Source organism: Chiloscyllium plagiosum, unplaced genomic scaffold (genome assembly GCF_037043375.1).
Source record: "Chiloscyllium plagiosum isolate Xiang-an unplaced genomic scaffold, Cpla_swu_hap1 HiC_scaffold_2, whole genome shotgun sequence".
NCBI lineage: Eukaryota > Metazoa > Chordata > Chondrichthyes > Orectolobiformes > Hemiscylliidae > Chiloscyllium > Chiloscyllium plagiosum.
Window position 1 is genome coordinate 35562282 of NW_028270140.1, and position 22407 is coordinate 35584688.

Below are 22407 nucleotides of genomic sequence, written 5' to 3' on the forward strand. Positions count from 1 at the left end.
AGAATGGAGTTTTATTATATATTAAGCTAGCAAAAAATAAGTTAAAATTCATCAAACACATACATACAACACAGGTAATAAGCTTAAAAAGAACAGTGGGGAGAAGGGTGTCAGGACAGGAAGGTACAGGCAGTTTTTAAGAATTCTTGAGTTGCGAGAATGAATTCGAGACCCCAAAGTTTCATCAGTTGTCCTGCTTCCTCTAGAATGGTGAAGCTTGCAGAGAATCTGGATTTCTTGGTAAAAATTATTTTCTCAATATCGCTTTTGGTTTCTGAGATCGAGAGGGAGAGAAGCGCTTTTAGTATCCTTTTTGTTTTTGTTTTTGTTTCTCAAATCAAGCTACTGAAATGTGGCTTATTTGTATATTCCAAGTATAAAATCACACAACACCAGGTTGTAGTCCAACAGGTTTATTTGAAAGTACTAGCTTTCAGAGTGCTGCCCTTCAGGCAGCTGTGGAGCAGTATCATACGACACAAAATTTATAGCAAAAGATCAGTGTCATGCAATTGAAACAATGTATCGAATAAACCTAGATTGCTGCTAAATCTTTGATCTTTTAGAATGAGTTGCAGGTTTCGGTTCATTAATATGTAAATCCCAGAACTTCTTTTTAAGTCACATTCTCGAGATAACTTAAGGTTTTATTTTTTAAAAAGTGATAAGGAGGAATTCATCAGACGAATTACACTCTGGGAGTTCTTCCAAGATATGAGCAGCGATCCCAAGAGACAACCAACGAACCAGAACAGTCATCAGAGAGATCCATAGTGAAGCGACCAAAGGAGGAGTCGATTTGGACTCCTCTAGAGGGCCACTATCCTGGGCTTGACATGTATGCTCAAACTGTCAGATAATGTGTAAATGTCAGATTCATCTTCCACTCCCACAAGGTAGAGCAAAACATCACCCGATCACAGTGCAAAACCATCCATACTCTCAAAATCAATAGCAACATTGTCATCAAACCAGCAGATAAAGGGGGCGCTATTGTCTTTCAGAATAGAATGGACTACTGCATGGAAGTGTACTGACAACTGAACAACCAGAAAGACCACAGGCAACTACCAGCAGATCCGACCAAAGAACACACCAATGAACTGAACATATTGATCAAGACTTTTGAACCAGTCCTTCAGGGTACCGTACGCACTCTCATCCCACACACGTCATGCGGAAGGGGCTTCTACTGCCTCCGAAGATACACAAAGCCAACACACCTGGTTGTCCCATTGTGTCAGGCAACGGAACCCTGTGTGAGAACCTCTCTGGCTATATTGAGGGCATCTTGAAACCCTTGTAAAGGGATCCCCAGCTTCTGTCGCAACCAGTCAGATTTCTTACAGAATCTCAGCACCCACGAACCAGGAACATTCCTTGTCACAATGGATGTTTCGCCACTCTACACCAGCATCCCCCACAATGATGGCATTGTGGCAATGGCCTCTGAACTCAATACCAACAACTGCCAATCTCTGAGCACCAACCTACAACTCATCCACTTCATCCTCGATCACAACGTTTTCACCTTTGACAAGCAGTTCTTTATCCATACACAAGGAACACCAAGGAGACTAAATTTGCAGCCCCATATGCCCACATTTTCATGCACAAGTTTGAATAAGTTTTCATTGCTGCACAGGACCTCCAACTAACTACACACCATGTATATTGACAACATTTTCTTCCTCTGGATCCATGGTGAGGAGTCACTGAAACAACTGCACAGTGATATCAACAGGTTTCATCCCACCATCAGACTTACCATGGACTACTCTTTAATATCTGTCTCATTCTTGGGGACACGTGTCTCCATCAAGGACGGGCACCTCAGTACCTTACCCTATCGCAAAGCCACGGTTAACCTCACGATGCTGCACTTCACTAGCTTCCACCCTAAACATATTTAAAATTGCCATCTGCCATGGACAAGCCTATGCATATGCAGGATTTGTTCAGATGAGGAGGAATGCGATGAACATCTGAAGATGCTGAACACTGCCCTCATAAGAACAGGGTATGAAGCACAACTCATCGATTGCCAGTTCCGATGTGCCACAGCGAGAGACCGTAGTGACCTCCTCAGGAGACAGACATGGGGCGCAACCGATAGCGTACCCTTAGTTGTCCAATACTTCCTAGAAGCAGAGAAACTACACCACGTTCTTTGTAGCTTGCAATGCATTATCGATGAGGATGAGCACCTCACCAAGACCTTCCCTAAGTCTCCACTTCTCATCTTTAAACAACTGCCAAACCTTAAACAGACCATTCTTCACAGCAAACTGCCCAGCCTTCAGGACAACATTGACTACAACAGTGTACAACCCTGTCATGGCAACCACTGCAAGATGTATCAGAGTGTTGGCACGGCTACCTCCATTACACATGGGGGCACCATCCACCATGTAAACAGCAGGTACATTGTTTATCTCTCACTCTGCAGGCAAGGATGCCCCGAGGCATGGTACATTGGCAAGACCAAACAGACACTATGACAACGGATGAATGGACTCTGAGCAACAATTGTCCAGACAGGGATGATCCCCCCACCCCCAGGCAGGGAACACGTCAGCGGACAGGGACATTCAGCTTCGGATCTTTGGATAAGCATGCTCCTTTGGGATATGCAACAACACACAGTGGCTGAGCAGAGGCTGATAGCCAAGTTCAGTATCCATGAGGATGGGCTCAACTGGGACCTTGGGTTCATGTCACGCTAGAGGTGACCTCACTACACTATACATTCTCTCGCTCTCATTCTCTCTCACTCTCGCTCGCTCTCTCACGCAAATACGACACACACACATATTCATTCACTCATGCAGGCTCTCTCTCAGATATACACACATACACCCCCACACGCACTCAACCATGCACACATCCTCTCACAGGCTTATACTCCGTTAGAGTCTCTCACACACATTATCAAGCGCGCTCACACTCTCACACTCTCACAAGTCTATGGGATGAATTTGCATTTGCAGAATTGTGTTTGCAGGTACAATCTATTTTTGCTCAAAAAACACGCAATCTGCAGGCAGTCAGTCCATATAACATTTTATAAATTCCTGCTTAGGAAATAGAGCTAGTCTGACTCAAGATTGGGATACAGACATACTCTAATCTCACAGCTTTCATACATTGTCTGAGCTGTCACCTTTTTTTATATAAAATCAAAAGTTATCTCAAGAATGTGACTTAAAAGAAGTTCTGGGGTTTACATATTAATGAACTGAAACCTGCAACCCATTCTAAAAGATACAATACTTCACAGTAATCTAGGCTTGTTCAATATATTATTTCAATTGCATGACACTGTGATCTTTTGCTATAACTTCTGTTCTCATGATCCTGCTCCACAGCTACCTGATGAAGGAACAGTGCTGTGAAAGTTAGTACTTCCAAAAAAACCTGTTGGACTATAACCTGGTGTTGTGTGATTTTTGACTTTGTCCACCTCAGTCCAACACCAGCACCTCCACATCATGTGTTCCAAGTATAACTGCCTTGCCTTTTTTAAACTGAACTCTTCACACATGACCTGCTCCCAATATGTGAACATGTATCATGTAGTTGCAAGTAAAATAAGATGCAAACCTCTTAGTGCTTCACTGGATTTCAGAGCTCCCTGTTTAAAACAGTATTTCTAGTAGTGCCAGTTTTGTACATTCCATGTGGGTTGCTGGAGTTTGTTAAGTGATCACAACACTCACTTGCAGTCAGTGACCTTTCAAAGTCATTTTTAATTTATGCAAGTCACCTGTATTAAAGTCAAATGATATAAATTCAATAGTAGTAGTCCATTTTAACAATTGTAACAATTCAAACAGTATATATCAGCTGCTGAATTCTCATAGTGTCTTTGTTTGAGAAGCTACTGACAAATGGCCAAGGATGTAAATCCACATAATCTTATTTTTGGTAGTTACAACTCCGTAATGATGCACATGACAAAAAACTCAATTTGTCAATGCAATCCACATGATAGTTCATTAACCAAGAATAAACAACTTACAAGTTTGTAAGATTTAAATTTTGTGAAGGTTTAAAACATAGAAATGACAGTGCTATGCATGGGTAGGAGTGTGGTGAGTGTGTGTGTGTGTCTGAGAGAGTGTGATTATGAAAGACGGTCTGCGTGAATGACAGAGTATGGATAGATCTTCAGCATTTTTCAAAGAGCTTTATAAAATAAATTTGAAAACAGTTAGACTGAAATATTGCACTAATTTTTAAAGTTTAAATGCATTTGCTACACCTTAAAAGTAAACTTTTATACTTATCTTTTGGATTGATACAAATCAGATCAAAATCTTTGTCTTCTAGCCTAATGCAGTTGCTAATTCCAGCATTGTATCACGTGAAATATCCACCAGAGAAAACCAAAGGAACATCAATTTTCAACTTGGGGGAGAAACCTAAAATTGTTCAGCAGTTGTTAGACTTTATGTTGGACGTTTTATTGATGCCTTATGGGTATGTATATAAAGGTTCTTCCTTCTACCCGACTGAAGTCTGTTAGTACGGTTCTAGAAAGCAAAGACATATTCTCCACAACTTCTGTTTTCTTCTTATGTTCTACAAAATATTTCAATATCTTGCATTTGAACAGTATTGTTTTTCAACACTGTAATTAGTCTGAATTTAAACATTTAAGCATAGGCTATTTGGCATAGTTGATCCATAAGAATAGGTTCATTCATTGAAAGAAGATTAAATTGATTCAGTACTAGGCTCATAATTAAACATGTCAGTTCTTTTCACAATTCTACTTGTACAATGCTACTGAGAAGAATAATTTAAAAATATATTTCCAAGTTTGAGAATGCTGCTGATGGCGAATTATGTCTTTCTGCTGTTGAGTGGTGGAGAAACAGGAACCCTGGTAATAAGTCACAGTTTCTCGCCAAATTGTCTTGTTAGTCACCAGGAAGCTTGGAGAAATTGTTGGATCAAATGGATGTCAGATTTACTACAATATAGTGCTTTCACAGTCTTTTAGTACAAAGTAATGGTAGTTATGGTTTTCAATTCCATGTGACAATATTCCTTGTCACACAGTTCAAGCAACAGAACTGGTGTGTGAATCTTCATTGCTGACACACAATGAGATTTTCTGAATCGGCATCGAATCTGGAGACCCAGCTCTGTTACTGCTGTTAGACTTCAGATGGACAATTTTGGGCATCATTCTTCAGGATGTAAAGGTCGAGGAGGTGGTGTAGAGAAGCTTTACCAAGGTGTACGCAATGAATTTGAGAAGAGAGGTGGTAAAGTTCTCCTTGGAATGGAGAAGGTTGCTAGACTTCATAGAGATTGTTCAAGATGCTGAGAGGCTTTAGTGAAATAGAAGGGAACCAATTCTATCCGGCAAGCATGTCTGTAACAAAAAGACAATGATTCAGAATTGGTGGAGGGAAAATTAGAAATGTCACTGTGGTCTGGAGTGTAGTGGAAGCTAATTTCAAAGTAATTTTAAAAGGCATTTGAACAGCCATTTAAGGATGAGGGATGATAGGAAAAAACAAAGATATGAAGCTAATGCAGCTCTTGTTTCAAAGAGTCAGTAGAGACATAAGCAGAATTGCCTCCACTGCTGTAATTCTCTTTTATTCAATCCCTTGTATTTCCATTGTAACTAAAAGCTCTCTTGAGCAAAAGAAAACTCTTTTGGGTCATAGGTAGGGTTGCTGTAGTTGTGTTCTCCATTAGTGTCCCAGTAGATCAACTGACGTTTTCTGTGCAAAACCTAGTATGACATATATGGTACAGATATGTGAATGTATATTGGAAGCAGGTATTTTGTTTGGGTTATTGCACTCAATTGGTCAGTGGCCTTCAGTATCTTTGCCGCGTATCATGTGGGCACACTCAAAACATTTGTGAGCTTGATTGGGCTGTAAGATCTGTATTTTGGGCATTGTATGGTGGGAGGAATTTGAGGGTTTTGTTTTGATACAAGAGGGCACAGTCCAATTTGTTGAGCATTTATCGTAGTGGCTCCACATAAGCTATAGGAAAAAAGCTTTGGGAAAATCCAGTTGTCATTGAAATGTGCTTGTATAAATTTTTTTGTTGAAATCAGTGAGCATCTTGTAAAATGGTTAAAGTTGCTTATTGAATTTAAATAGGTCTGTGTGGTTCTTTTGCAATGATGATTGTAGATGGAAATATTGTAACAATGCTACTAGAAATAAGTGGGTTTTGTTGCATTTTATATTTGGTTCCTGTTTTAGGTTTGTGTTGAGTGAGCCTCAAAATCGTCCGAACCAGAGCCCACAACAAGGTGTCAGTAGTGGTGGTATTGCTCAGCCACCACCTGGCATGAGTTCCTATGCAGCCAAGCGTGTTGTTGGTGATAACCCATGGACGCCTGAACAGCTGGAACAGGTAATAGAATTTGTGGTGAAGATCAATTAAATTACAGCATGAAGTATTTTAATTTTTGATCATTTAATAAATCTTGAAATATGTTAGCATTAATAGAATATGCATTACAACCAGTCTTTCAATTTTGCGAATCAATGATTTGAAATTATCATAAGATGTGCTATGGTTGAAAAATTCCTTTTCACATTTTAAATCTGTTTACTCACCAAAAAGAAATAACGTTTCTGTTTGTTATTGTGTTGCTAGTCCTTACTAACAGAGCAGAGGAATTGATTTAAAACATTCTGCATTACTGCAACGTATGCTGCTGAATTGTTGACTGATTTATGAAGTAAATTTGATTTATAAAGGTTATCTCAGATTATAACGGGATCTTGATCAGATGGGCCAATGGGCTGAGGAGTGGCAGATGGAGTTTAATTTAGATAAATGTGAGGTGCTGTATTTTGAGAAAGCAAATCTTAGCAGGATTTAATCACTTAATGGTAAGGTCCGAGGGAGTGTTGCCGAACAAAGAGACCTTGGAGTGCAGGTTCATAGCTCCTTGAAAGTGGAGTTGCAAGTAGATAGGATAGTGAAGAAGGTGTCTGGTATGCTTTCCTTTATTGAGCACTATTAAGTACAGGAGTTGGGAGGTCATGTTATGGCTGTACAGGACATTGGTTAGGCCACTGTTGGAATATTGCATGTAATTCTGGTCTCCTTCCTATCGGAAAGATGTTGTGAAACTTGAAAGGGTTCAGAAAAGATTTACAAGGATGTTGCCAGGGTTGGAGGATTTGAACTATAGGGAGAGGTTGAACAGGCTGGGGCTGTTTTCCCTGAAGCTTCGGAGGCTGAGGGGTGACCTTATAGAGGTTTATAAAATCTTGAGGGGCATGGATAGGATGCATAACTTTTCCTTGGGGTGGGGGAGTCCAGAACTAGAGGGCATAGGTTTAGGATGAGATGGGAAAGATATAAAAGAGACCTAAGGGACAACTTTTTCACGCAGAGGGTGGTATGTGTATGCAATGAGCTGCCAGAGGAAGTGGTGGAGGTTAGTACAATTGCAACATTTAAAAGGCATCTTGATGGGTATATGAATAGAAAGCGTTTCGAGGGATATGGGCCGGGTGCTGGCAGGTGGGACTAGATTGGATTGGAATATCTGGTTGGCATGGACGAGTTGGACTGAAGTGACTGTTTCCGTGCTGTACATCTCTATGACTATAAAGTTAGTGGAACTAAAGAAGTCTCCAGAGATTCCTTTCCTTCTCTTCATAACATGCATTTGCAAAACTGGAGCAGTCTGCAAACCAGTCAGTCTGGTTATTTGCCTTCCAGAAAGTTGTACATATGTCTGTAAAGTCTGGTAAACAGAATGCTAAACAGAACATAGCCCCATTTAAAGATGGGATAACTTGTACTCGGTCTCAAATTAAATATCTGCTGCCTTTACATTTATGACAGGTGCGATACAGCAGTCAGAAAAAAATTGGTTAGTTGTTGGGATTTGATTGTCCATGGTGATCTTAGAATTAGCAGCAACCTGAATGCAAATGTATGATTGCTATTGATTTAAAGGGTCTACAATCATCTTATAATTAGCCCCCATTAAAAGGCAGGGGATAATTAGACCAAAATGTACACCTGTAGTTCAGTCTGCATATAAAGTTATCTAGAGCTGAAAATGTGTTGCTGGAAAAGCGCAGCAGGTCAGGCAGCATCCAGGGAACAGGAGAATCGACGTTTCGGGCATAAGCCCTTCTTCAGGAATGAGGAAAGTTTGTCCAGCAGGCTAAGATAAAAGGTAGGGAGGAGGGACTTGGGGGAGGGGCGTCGGAAATGTGATAGGTGGAAAGAGGTCAAGGTGAGGGTGATAGGTCAGACTGGGGTGGGGGCGGAGAGGTCGGGAAGAAGATTGCAAGTTAGGAAGGCGGTGCTGAATTCGATGGATTAGACTGAGACAAGGTGGGGGGAGGGGAAATGAGGAAACTGGTGAAATCCGAGTTCATCCCTTGTGGTTGGAGGGTTCCTAGGCGGAAGATGAGGCGCTCTTCCTCCAACCGTCGTTTTGTTGTGGTCTGGCGATGGAGGAGTCCAAAGACCTGCATATCCTTGGTGGAGTGGGAGGGGGAATTGAAATGTTGAGCCACAGGGTGGTTGGGTTGGTTAGTCCGGGTGTCCCTCCTATAAAGTTATCTAGTCTGTCATTTGTTTCCATTATAAATTCCTGAGTCTGCATTCGATGTGGGAAATGCTTAGGCATCTTCCCCAACAGAAGCTGAAATGTTATACAATGCTGATTGTTTTCATGCATTTTTAAAAGTTTATTATTGAGAGTGGTTCATTGCTGATGCCAATATTTATTACCAATTGCAAAGTGGTGGTGAGTCACCTTGAAAATCCACTGAGTGGTTTGATAAGGCCATTTCAGTTATCCATGTTGTTGTGGTGTCACACAAAAGCGAGATAGTATAAGGACAGCAGATTTTCTTCCCTAAAAGTACATTTGTGAATCAGTTAGGTTTTAAAGATAATTCATTGGTTACGCAATCTCTATTACTGATGCTAATCTTTATTCTAGATTTTATTTTTACTTAATTCAGTTTAATTCCGCAGAGAAGAGAGCTGGTTCAAGTGCACAAAATTAGAGTGTACGGGAAGATTGGGAGTGGGAGGAACAGTGTCTAAATATATAATATATTTAAATTATAATGTACCAATAACTAAATTAAAAATAATTAAATCTACCTGCAAGAAAAGATAAACTCTAAAAAGGTGAAGATATAGTTGCAAGGGTTGTGCCAAGTAATGGAACAACAACTATGTGTGTTATTTCAGTTATAGAAGTGAACAGGAGTTCCTAACCTGGTAGGGATGAGAGAACGAAGGAGAATTAACAGAAAATATGGTGAAAGCATGAGAAGAAAGAGTTCAGTGGTACAGAGAGGACGTTGGGGCATACATCAGACTTTTAGTAATATAGGTATACGGTTTTAAAACATTAATATGAATAGCTTTTACTTTAGAGTGTTTAGTTAGCATAAGAGCTCTGGTTCAATCCCTGTATTAGCTGAAGTCACCATGAGTGCCCTGTATTCTGAATCACGCTCTTCACCCGAGGTGTGGTGACCCACAGTTTAAACTCACCATCTCTCTCTAATGAGAGAACAGCCTGTGGTCCTCTGGGATTATGATGATTTTCACTTTCTGAGATTGAGCAATTAAATATTAACAATCTTATTAAACATGATAACCTTGTCATTTTTTGAAATGGTTTGAGGATTGGAAGGAAAACAGCTTATTAATCCTAATTAATATCTGAACATAGTGCAAATTGGGAATTGTGAAGTTCATTCAAGCGGAACATATACCAGAAAATGAAGCAATTGTTCACCTTGTGGTAGCATCAAGTGATACTCGGCACAGCGTAGCAACCGCTGCAGATATGGAGGTGAAAAGCATGCAAAGGTAAGAAATAGCACTTAGACCTTTCAAAGTCTTTTAGACTTGATACCTAATATCAACTCTTTTGAGTACCTGTATGTTTATCTAGCTTCTTTTGATAGGCATTAAGTTGATGTCTGAAAGTCGTCTACTTTTTTTTGTAATGGGCTGCAAGTGTACAACTAGTTTTTTTCTTCATCTTCTGTCTGGACAAGTTGTCCACAATCACTGCTTCATGGGCGTGTTCAGCTTGTAATCAATACCATTATAAAGTTGGCTAAAAGCAAAGATGTTGCAGCTTGTGTGCACGATCCCAATTTTGGTTTATCTCTGAGAAGCCAGTCTGCACTCTAGAGCTGGATCTAAACAAAATAACTTACATTTATGAAGAGCCTTTTATGTTGTAACGCTTCCTGAGGAACATCATTCGGAGTGTTATCAAACAAAATTTGACACTTGGAGATTTCATGGCAGGTTACCAAAAGCTTGATCAAAGAGGGAAGTTTTTCAAAAGCCTCTTAAAGGAGGAGAGACAGGACTGGTTTACAGAGGGAGTTCCAGAGATCAAGGCCTAGTAAATTGGCCTCCATTGGTAGAGTGATGGAAATTAGAGGTGCAGTAAATCAGAACTGAATGAGCACCACAAAAGTTAAGTTTAGTAATCCAGTGGGTGGAGAATGGTGGTTCAGTTTATTGTACATGATGCAGTGTGTCAGATACAGACAGGTCAACTTTTTTAGCTATGTCCTTATTCTTTGCATCAGTAATGTAGAACAACATAAACAATAGATCAAAAGCTGGCAATGGCAGTTTTTGCAACTGCTGTGTTGTCTTAACGTAATTTGATTTTGTACGATAAACTTTAATTGCATAATACCTTGTTTATAAACTGAATAATTCAAAAATGCAAAACATTCTTGAATCATTTCAAAGCATACTGCCCTCTTCACAATAGTTATTACATTCGTTGAGTACAGAAATAAGATAGATCAAGTGACCACAAGCCTGGAGAGATGATGCAGAAGAAAGGACTTTAGATTTCTGAGGCATTAGGACAAGTTCTGAGACAGTTGTAACTGTACATTGTAGAAAGTTTGCACCTCCAGTGAGTTGGGGCCAATTTCCTTGCTGGAAGATTTGGTAGTGCTGCACAGGGAGTGTGTAAACTAGCTTGGCAAAGTGTTGGAAACTCAGAGAGAATTCAGAGAGTAAAACAAATTGCTGATGATAGGAAGGAAAATAACAAGTGAAATCAGAAAGCGATAGAAATAAATATGATCAAAATACTGAAAAATGTGAAGGCATAACAAAACTCATTCTATCTGAATCCACACAACGTTTACAACAAATTAGTTAATGATCCATAATTAAACGATTATGGTTGAATGACAGAGACATGGCTGCAAACTGGCCAAAGTTGGAAACTGAACGGTCACAGGTATTTGGCATTCAAAATGGGCAGGATAAAAAAGGTGAGTTAGTACTGTTAGTAAAGGATTAGATCAGTATGGAAATGATAGAGGATCTTGGATTAGAAGATCAAGAAGTGGAATCTGTTTCGGTGGAGTTAAGAAACCTTAAGGCACAGCTAAATAAAAAGAACTACGAAATGTGGTAAATCAGAACAAAAACAGAAATTGCTGGAAAAGCTCAGCATGTCTGGTAGCATATGTGGAGAAATCAAGAGTTAACATTTTGCATCGAGTGGAGGTAGGGTAACTCAATCCAAAACGTTAATTCTGATTTCTCTCCACAAATACTGCCAGATCTGATGAGCTTTTCCAGCAATTTCTGTTTTTGTAAGGGACAGCTAACATTGATGGGAGTTATTGACAGATCACCAAATGGTAGTGGCAAAGTAGAGAATGGTAGAAATGAAGAAATTGCAAATACATGTAAAAGGTGTAATGCAATAATTACAGTTGGCACCAATCCACATGCAGACTTGGTAAATCTAATCAGCATTAATGCTGTGGAGGGTGAATTCCTGGAATAGATATGCGACTGTTTTCTGGAACAGTACATTGAGGTATCGTCTAGAGAACAGGTTATGTTAGATCTAGTATTATGCAATGAGAAAAGGCTAATTAATAGCTTTGGTGTAAAGGAATCTTTCCTGTCGAGTCATCATAATATGATAGGCCATTCCATTAAATGTGAAAGTGATGTAATCCTAAACTAGGGTCTTAAATCTAAGCAACAGAACTTTAAAGAAGTGAGAGACAAGTTGGTTATAATAGATTGAGAAGTTTCAATGGGAGGCTGTGGTTAATATTTTAAAAAATAATCTATGATTTAGAACAAATGCAACCTTCTCTGAGGCACAGAAATATAAGTGGAAACCTCATCTAACTGTGGCCAATGATAAATGTTAAAAATTTATTACATCAAAGACGGACACTTCTAAAGTTGCCAAACAAGTTTGGAAGCATTTTAGAATAACAAAGGTAGACCAAGAAGTTGAAAAAAGAGAAATTAAATATTAAAGTAAACTAGTGAAAAACATAAAAAAACAAACTGTAAAAACTTCAATGGTTGTAAAAAGGATAGGTTAGCATAAACAAGTATGCTAAGACAGAGATTGATAGATTTCTAAGTATTAAAAGCATTGGGAATATGGGAATAGTGTATGGAAAGGGAATTGAGGTAGAAGACGAGCCGTGATCCTGTTGAATGATGGAGTAGGGTCAAGGGATTGTATGGTCAAGAGTGTGGTGCTGGAAAGGCACAGCTGGTCAGGCAGTATCCTAGGAGCAGGAGAATCAACGTTTTGGGCAATAAGCCCTTCATTGTCGATTCTCCTGCTCCTCGAATGCTGCCTGACCGGCTGTGCTTTTCCAGCACCACACACTGTACTCTGATCTCCAGCATTTGCAGTCCCCACTTTCTTCTCCTTCAAGGGATTTTATAGGCTACTTCTGGTTTTGTTTCCTAATTTCCTAATTTGCATGGGTATAGCCAGTGATAATTTTATTCTAATTCTTTTAACAAGCTGCACTGACAGCTAGTTGAATCTCCCAAGATTTTTTTTAATGCAAAGTGGTAGAAATGACACAAATAGTTGTAAAAATGTGAAACTTAATTTTGTAATGTTTTCACAGTATAATTGACTGGAACAATCCTATTATTGTCAATAAACTCTACAAGATTTATCTGGGGGACATACCACTGAAAACAAAAGAGGTATGTTTGTTTAGTGTGCTGCTTTATTTTTCCTAAATACTGTACCATGCATCCTGTAAAGTTGAAAACTCTGGAACTGAGTATTCAATATTTTTATAAAAATTGTATTAAATGCACCAAAGCCCATTTAGTTGGCAACCATAAAAGAAAGCAGCACTTTCATAAAAGAACACTACAACATTGATTTCTTACGATTTGTTAGACAATGTCTGAATGAATTCACTAATCTTGGTGATGAGTGTAAGATTGTTCTGTTCCACCTCATCAGTCTAGCCCAAAGGAGTGATGAAATGAGAAATATGCTGCACAAATAAATACAGTTTAAAAAATGAACAGCGCTATTGCTTTCCCCATGGCAGTGCCCGTCCAATCATAGACCAGTAAAACATAAAAGCAGGTCGTTTGGCACATCATCAGTGCTGACCACGATGGCATCCAAAGCTAATTCTATCTGTCTGCACATGGTTCATATCCCTGTATTTCTTGCCTGTTCATGTGTCTGTCTAAACTCCTCTTAAACTTTACTAACATTTCTACTTCTATCATCTCCCCTGGTAGCATGTTCCTGGCACCTACCACCCCATATTTAAAAAAAAAACTTTCTTGTCCATCTCCGTTAAGTTTTCCACTCTCTCCTTAAACTTATGCTCTAAGTAATTGACATTTCTAACAAAAACAGAAGTTGCTGGAAAAGCTCAGCAGGTCTGGCAGCAGCTGTGCAGAGAAATCAGAGTTTACATTTTTGGTCCAGTGACCCTTTCTCAGAGCAGTTCTGAAACTGGGAAAAAGACTCCCAATTATTCACCCTATGCACACCTCTTATAATTTTATATCCTACTCCGAGACTATCCCTCAGCCTCTGATGCTCTAGCAAAACAATCCAGGCTTGTCAAACTCTCCTTACAACTAATACCTCCCGTCCAGGCAAATCCTGGTTAACCTATATCGCTTCCTCTTCAGAGCCTCCACATCCTTCCTACGGTGTGGTGACCAGAACTGCAAACACTACTCCAAAGGTGGTCGAACCAAAATCCTATGCAGCCACATTTGACTTGCTAGCTTTATACTTAGTGCTCCAACCAATGAAGGCAAGCATGCCACAGGCCACCCTCACTACCTTATTCGCTTGTGTTACCACTTTCAGGGAGCTATGAACTTGACCCCAAGATCCCTCTGTATATCAGTGCTCCTATGAGTCTTGCCATTAACTGTATACTTTCCTCTTTGATTTTATCATCTCAAATCATCATGACACTATACAGAACTGGTTAGGGTGGTGGTGGAGCGTTGCTTTTCAGACTGGAGGCTTGTGACCAGTTGTGTATCACAAGGATCGGTTCTGGGTCCACTGCATTTTGTCATTTATATGAACTCAGATGTGTAAATAGGAGGTATAGTTAGTAAGTTTACAGATGATACCAAAATTGAAGGTGTAGTGGACAGTGATGAAGGTCACCTCAGAATGCAGCGGGATCTCAGTCAGATGGTCCAATAGGCCAAGGAGTGGCAGATGGAATTTAATTTAGATAAATGTGATGTGCTGCATTTTGGAAAGGCAATTCAGGCAGGGCTTATATACTTAATGGTAAGGTCCCGGGGAGTGTTGCTGAACAAAGGGACCTTGGAGTGCAGGTATATAGTTCATTGAAAATGGAGGCACAGATGGTTAGGACATTGAAGAACGTATTTGCTATGCTTTCCTTTATTGGTCAGAATATTGAGTTAGGAGTTGGGAGGTCATGTTGCAGCTATACAGGATATTAGTTAGGCTACTTTTGGAATATTGTTTGCAATTCTGGTCTCCCTCCTATAGGGAGAGTGTTGTAAAACTTGAAAGAGTTCAGAAAAGATTTACATGGATGTTATCAAGGTTGGAGGGTTTGAGCTATAGGTATAGACTCAATAGGCTGGGGCTGTTTTCTCTGGAGCATTGGAGGCGGAGGGGTGACCTTTATACACGTTTATAAAATCATTAGGGGCATCGATAAGGTAAATAGAGTGGGAGAAGTCTAGACTCAGAGGGCATAGGTTTAAGGTGAAAAGGGAAAGTTTTAAAAGGGACCTAAGGGGCAACATTTTCACAAAAGGGGTTGTGCATGCATGGAATGAACTGTCAGAGGAAGTGGTGGAGGCTGATACAATTACAACATTTAAAAGGCATCTGGATGGGTTAATGAATAGGAAGGGTTTCAAGGAATATGGGTCAAATGCTGGCAGATGGGACTAGATTATTTTAGGATATCTGGTAGGCATGGACTTGTTGGACCAAAGGATGTATTCCTGTTTTGTACATTTCTATGACTCTATGACATAACTTAGAACTCTATCTGCTATTTCTTTGTCCAACTTTCCAATTGATGTATATCCTGCTGCATCCTTTGAAAACCTTCCTCACTTTCCATAACTCCATCAATTATTGTGTCAGCAAACTGACTAATCAGACTACCTGCATTTTCATTCAAATCATTTAAATAAAGTACAAACAAAAGAGCTCCCAGCACTTATCTTTGCAGAACACCACTGGTTACAGAGCTCCAGTCAGAAAAATATCCTTCCAATACTACCCTCTGTGACCAAAGACAATTTTATATCAATTTTCCAACTTAAAATGGACCCCATGTAACTTAATCTTCTGGGCCAACCTACCATGAAGGACTTTGTCAAATGCTTTAGTAAAGTCCTCGTAGACAACATCTGCTGCCCTACCTTCATCAATCATTATCTTCACGTCCTCAAAAAACTCATGTTTGTGAGACAAGACCTCCCCTGCATAAAGCAATGCTGACTCTCCCTAATAAGTCCATTCTTTTCCAATTCAAGTAAATCCTGTCCCTAATAATTTCCCTACCACTGATGTAAGACTCACTTGCCTAGAATCTCCCGGATTATCCCTGTTTCCTTTCGTAAAGGAGAGAGCAACATTTTCTATTTTCTGATCTTCTTGAACCTCACCTGTGGTTAAAGAGAATACCAAGATCTCTGAAAAAGCCTCAGCAATCTCCACTATGACCTCTTTCAATATCCTGAGATGGATCCCATCAGGCCTAGGGGGCTTATCACCTTAATATTTTTCAAGACACCCAGCACCACCTCCTCCCTAATCTTACCGTCATCAGTGTCCTTCTCGGTGAATATGGATGAGAAGTACTCATTAAGGACCATGTTCACTTCCTCTGGCTCCACACATAAATGCCATCCTTTGTCCCTGAGTGGACCTATTATTTCCCGAGTTATCCTCTTGCTCCTAATAGAATTGTAAAATGCCTTGGGATTCCCCTTAATCCTACTTATCAAGGACAATTTCATGGACCTTTCTAATCCTCCTAATTTGGTGTTTAAGTTCTTTTCTACATCCTTTATATTTCTCAAGGGTTTTGTTTTGATTTCAGTTTCCTAAACCTTACATTTGATTTCTTTTTTATTTTGACTAACCTTTCAATACTTTATCATCCTAGATTCCTAAATCTCGCTATCCTTATCTTTCATCCTCAAAGGAACAAGTTGGTCGTAAACTCTGGTTAACAAAGACAAACTGCCAACTTAGCATCTTTTCTCTTGCATTTTAAACTGTAATGATTGTTTGAAATTTGGCATTTTTGCGCTTGTGCTTGTAAGATGAAAAGCTTCAGCACCATGTCTCTCTCTTTAATCAGTAACTGTCTCTATAACTACACTGGCTTGCTTTGAACAGCTTCAGTTCGCAACGTATTTTGCTAGCCATAGATGTCTATTTAGCACTGTCAGTGGTTAGTGTTCTTTCTTCCCTCCTCCTGTTTTCTCTCTTGAAAGTTCTGACCAGCGCTGGTAGGGAGCTATAGGTTAATAATCAATCTCCAGCTACTTGCTGTCTGCTGTCATTCTAGTGAATTGTCACACAAATGAAATCATCTAATTCACCTACACAAGTTGTGAAGTTAAAAACTGGAGGTTTGCTTTTGTTGGTTTAATATTTCTGGACAGAAATGATAGTCACTCCGAGGAATGTTTTGTAAATTGTTGTTTGTAAATGCTCTCCTTTTCAAAATGTACCATGATTAGTGCAAAGTTGGAATGATAGAGGAGCTGTCCAAAGTATCCAAATATCGTTGTTTAATATTTGAGAGTCCTGGTGATTGTAGATTATTTCTCTCAACCAAATTTTAGAATCTTCTCAAACTAAATGAGTGCAATGGTATTGGATATGTGCATCTTAGAGGATAATTGCACAACGTCAGGATATATGGATCCTATTTGGAACGTCCCACATTAGCTGATTTCAAGTTGAATGGTACAGGATTTCTACAGTTATTCTCGGGAAGGGAGAAATTATATCAATTCCTGATCTTAATCACTGCCAAGTAACCATGTTCAAAACTTATGGTTGTCTGTGTATTTCACGCTGGGAATGCATACTCTGTTTGGAAATCACTAGAGGACAACTGTGCTGATAGAATTATATAGCAACATCAGTTAGTAACTGCAGCAGAGGAAAGGAATTTTTTAAAGAGTTGCTTCCTTCTGTCACCAGAACTTTCAATTAATAATTTGGCTCAGACCTTCAGTGCTGTTACGTAAAGGTCCAACATTTGGTTAGAAATCTCCTGTTTTCAGGCCCGGGTATTAATCTATTTCAGGAGCTGCTTTACACACTGCACGTGTTTTAGAGCTATCTATTTAAAGCAAATTGTAGAAATGAAGGAGATCTGTTATGAATTGTGCCCAAAAACAAGTGAAGCAGTTGGGTGCGGTGGTAGTGGTTCTTAGTTAAAGCTTACAGGGAGTTCCAGTATGTTTTACTGAGGAGCAGATGCAAAATATTCACATCTGTAAAATATGACCAGAGCTGCTTTTCTGGTGGTTGTTAAACTATTCTTTTCCAAATCCCAATGAGATGTTTGGAATGTCAGATTTTATAAGCAGTTATGCTTTAAACAATCTGTTTAATTCCAAGCTAAAATGAGATTGGGTGTCTGGGAGACAGCTAATTAAAATTTCAACCTGGGAACAAGGCCATGTAATCCACATTGCCATGACAATGAGCTTTGGGAGGGGAAGGGTCCATAGCAAAGCAATTGTGTAATCAGGTACAGGTTTTGCTAAAATATCACAGAAATTCACAAAATATGTCTAAAAGAATCCAAGAGACTGAGAAGAGAGATGGACGCAATATGGTTCATGTCTCAACAAAGCTCCTTCAGAAAAACCTTCTAAACCCTTGACCTCTACCACCAAGAGGGCGAGAAGCATCAAATGCATGGAATTATCACCACCTGCAAGTTTACCTCCAAGTCACACACCATCCTGAACTCCTGTGTAATTCCATTACTGTGCCCCGATCAAAATCCTGGAATTCCCTTCCTGTCAGCACAGTGAGAGTACTTACATACATATACTGCAGTGGTTCAAGCAGGCACTGCCTTCTGAGGGAAATTAGGGACAGCCACATCCTGTGAAAGAATTTTGCTTCAAAAAGAAGGGATGGGCTGATAACTGGTACTTGGATTAAAACAACCAAGTTCATGAGTGTTTCAACCGAAGCTGGAAGTTTGAGGATTAGAAGTTACATGATTGGAGAAGACAATACAGTTGGGAAAGGCTTTGGATTGGTTTCTGGAGAATGATGTGTCCTGAAACGGGCAGCAAAATTTGAATGACAGAGGATTTTTCATTGTTTTAAAAGTTAAATGGTTGAATTTTATTCTGTAGTAATAATTGTGTACTGAAATATTGGTTATTCACTGCTGCTTCTAGTTTTTGTTTCAGTAAAAGTCTTGACACTTATTATCTTGTCATGTGATCCTTTCAGTCCATTAACTGCATGTTTGAATTACTTTTTAAATGTTATTAGTCTCTGTGTGGGTGCATAATACTCCTACGTATTTATAAAAGTTGTTGGTGTTTGTTTGATTTTGCAATTTTCATTACTTTATCAGAAATGTATGTAAATCTTTTGCAGGGAGCAGTGATGAAACCTGAACTAAAACGAGAACCAGTTAGCACCCGGGTTAAACTGAAGATTCTCCCTCACTTGTTACGCTCCCGACAGGCTGCAGAGACATTCCCAGCCAGCATACAGGTGCATACGCATTGCTACTATCCATCTGGGTCACTTTCATCCAATTGTGAATGCTTAAGCTCAAGTTTGAACATGCTTCAGCAGAACTCTAATACCATTGAATCCAAATGTGGAGTTTTTCACATTCACTAATGAATTGACCATGCTAAATTGCCCATAGTGTTCAGGGACGTGTAGGTTAGGTGCATTAGTCAGGGGTAAATGTAGACTAGTAGGGTAATGAAATGGGTCTGGATGGGTTACTCTTTGGAAGGTCGGTATAGATTTGTTGGACCAAAGGGCCTGTTTCCACACACTAGGGATTCTCTAATTATTTATGATTGCCATTTTATCTTTAAATTGATCAAGTGCCATCCTAGAGTTTACATTTTCTCATGCACTACACATTATTACCGATTAAAGGGGTATGTGGAATCAACATTTTTGTTGGAGAGTTCTTCCCTCACTTATTCATACTTCATTCAGATACTATTGTGTGTTTGTTACTATTGAGTGCCACCTAACAACTTTTGAGGGATGTTATACATTGGTCCAGAAATAAGAACAATTCCATCCTCTCTCAGAACATTATGTTTAGATTAGCCTACTCCTCCATCTTCCCATTTCTTATATACTTCTTCGATGGAGTTCTGTATACAGAATCAAATGAATGAATAGATGGTGCAGTTCAGAATTAGAGGCATCCACTTGCAACATGCATATTGAGATTGTACTTGTTAGAATTTTTGCCTGTTTGAAGATTTGATTTTTCTGTTTTAAAGATTAGTGAGGAGAGCTGTTTATAGTACTCCATTAAGTTAAAAATCACACAACACCAGGTTATAGTCCAACAGGTTTAATTGGAAGCACACTAGCTTTCGGAGCGACGCTCCTTCATCAGTGTGTTTCCAATTAAACCTGTTGGACTATAACCTGGTGTTGTGTGATTTTTAACTTTGTACACCCCAGTCCAACACCGGCATCTCCGAATCCATTAAGTTAAATTTCTTTAAATGTTTGAAACCGGCAGTATGACAGTGGTTGAAATTTTATATGGTAATGTGCTTTAATCCTTCCCATTGGGGTTAATTTCCTAAGTTAAAAATTTACATAGTTTCTGTTGACATTTTGTGGTTTCAAAGGAATAAAAAGATATGGTGCCATGTTTAAATGATGTAGAGTGGGAGAAAACTTATGTGGAGCATAAATACAACACAGACCAATTGCGAGTGGCCTGTTTCTGTGCTGTGAATTCTGTTATAAATTTCTTTTCCTAGCTTTCTCATATACTTGCCTAGCATTCCTTTGCACATTGATTGATCCTGTGTTATTTGCCTTATCACTGCATGAGATCTTTCAGTGTATGGTATAAATTTATGATCTCTGGTTGTAGATTTTCCAGCAAGTGGAAACACCTTCCCTTCCTCCACTCTTATCAAAATCACTCTATTCATTAAATACAAAGCCAGAGGCCAAGTGTCCCAACCAAAAGTAAGACTCATAAATCCAGCTTTTGGGTAACTGGATGAATGGTCACAAGGTCTACAATGAGCCTCAAAGCATCACACTATAATACTCGGAAATTATTGACCCATTGCCTATTTTCTTCACTACGTTAATATGCACTGCACCTGTGTTTTTTTTATAGACGTGTTATGTTTATGCGAGGATATAGATCTATTAAAACAGTAATGATTCTTAGTCTTGTTTTCACAGGTGGTGTATGATGGACTGTTTGGCGCCAATACAAATGCAAAATTGAGAGGACTCACCTTACAATTTGTACATCATATTTGCTCAGTGTAAGTTCTATATGTATTTGTTTCTTTTATGATTCATAGCAAAATAAACTCCAAATTGCTCATGATATCCCTTCAAAACATCTTTTCTGTGAAATGCATTTTAGCCAGAAGGATTGTGCCAAGAGCTTCTTGGTTATTGTTTTGCAAATTTTTAAGCAACTTATACATCTATATCAGTGTAATAAGTTAACTAGTGCAAGGATACCAGTTAAGATCCTTAATTTCCTATGTGGTGAATCCCAATGTTTATATCACAATAAATAATATGGTGGAATTTCATATTAAGTTTGCTTGTGATACAGAAAGTCCCCCAAAATACTTGTCAACCAATGGATTTATGAAACTGAAAAATGTTAGTTCTTGTAAAGAGATAATAAAAAATAACCTGATTGAAGGCTGATAAATTCCCTACATCAAATAAACTGTACCCTCGAGTGTCGACCGCAGTGACTGTAGGGATAAGGATGAATTTATGATTATCTTTAAATTTCCTTGGATTATGAATGTTCCTGCAGACTGTAAAGCAACCAGTAGAACCCCTCTATTTAAGAAGGGTGAGAGAATGGAAACTATAGTCTTGTTAGGTCGAAGTCAGTAACAGGAAAGGGTTAGAATCTATTTTTAAGGATGTGATAATTGGGCAGTTAAAATAGAATAGCAAAATTGGGCAGAGTAATTGTGGACTTCTGAAAGGAAAATCGTGTTTGATGATCCTGTAGGAGTTTTTGAGGATGGTACTTCTGGCATAGATAAAAGAGAACCATTAGATGTGATGTATAAAGAATTCTCTGAAGGCTTTTGTTAAGGTCCCACGCAGGAGTCTTTTAAAAAAAAAGTGCATGGGATTTGGGGTAATATATTAGTAAGGTTTGAGACTTGATTAACAGACAAAGCAGAGATAGCAGGCTGTTAGCAGAGACTTCAAGCAAATCAGGCAAAGTTAATGAGCAATAGCATGGCAGTTGAAAGAGGATATGAATAAATGTAATGTAAATTTGGTAGAAAAAGCAGGAACTTGAAATATTTCTTAATGGTGAGAAGTTGGAAGTTGTGGTGTCCAGAGGGTCTTGATTGGATTGTTCCTAAGTCACTAAAAACTAGCACTTAAACAAATCACTCATATTCTCAAATGGAGAGCAATAGGGTAGCGAGGAGAAAATGTTCACTGAAATGGAGAAATAAATATCAGAAATTCAGAAATCACTTGGTTTAAGTGCACCAAGCAATGTCTACAACTAGGAAATGAGTCAAACTAGAATGAGAATAATTGAAGCACCCCAACGAGTGATCTAGGAAAGGTGAAATTAGAGAGAAATGTACAGGATGTTATCATTTAAAATATTTGAGTTGCCTTGATTTGAACTGTTTTTCTTAATTGGCTGCTTAATCTGCTGTGATTCTTTTTTATTGTTATTGAGTTTAACTGAAGCATAGTTTTACATACTGAAAGTTTCAGTAACATTGCAAGATGCATCAACAGTGATACAGAGATGTTCTGAATCAACCACTATGCTTAAAATAAATACTGCCCGTTGCTTGTGGGAAATCAATTGCTGTACT

The 22407-nt window shown here is 38.9% G+C and overlaps 1 protein-coding gene across 1 annotated transcript in view; it reads left to right on the forward strand.

Moving 5' to 3' along the window:
• The window catches only part of ecpas (Ecm29 proteasome adaptor and scaffold), a 114535-nt gene that overhangs the window by 25993 nt on the left and 66135 nt on the right, over positions 1-22407 (forward strand). Inside the window, exons 5-10 of the mRNA XM_043716135.2 lie at positions 4333-4482; positions 6243-6396; positions 9713-9852; positions 12930-13011; positions 18947-19066; positions 20762-20847. Of these exons, the coding sequence (XP_043572070.1) occupies positions 4333-4482; positions 6243-6396; positions 9713-9852; positions 12930-13011; positions 18947-19066; positions 20762-20847 (732 nt within the window). The remainder of the gene's footprint in view (positions 1-4332; positions 4483-6242; positions 6397-9712; positions 9853-12929; positions 13012-18946; positions 19067-20761; positions 20848-22407) is intronic.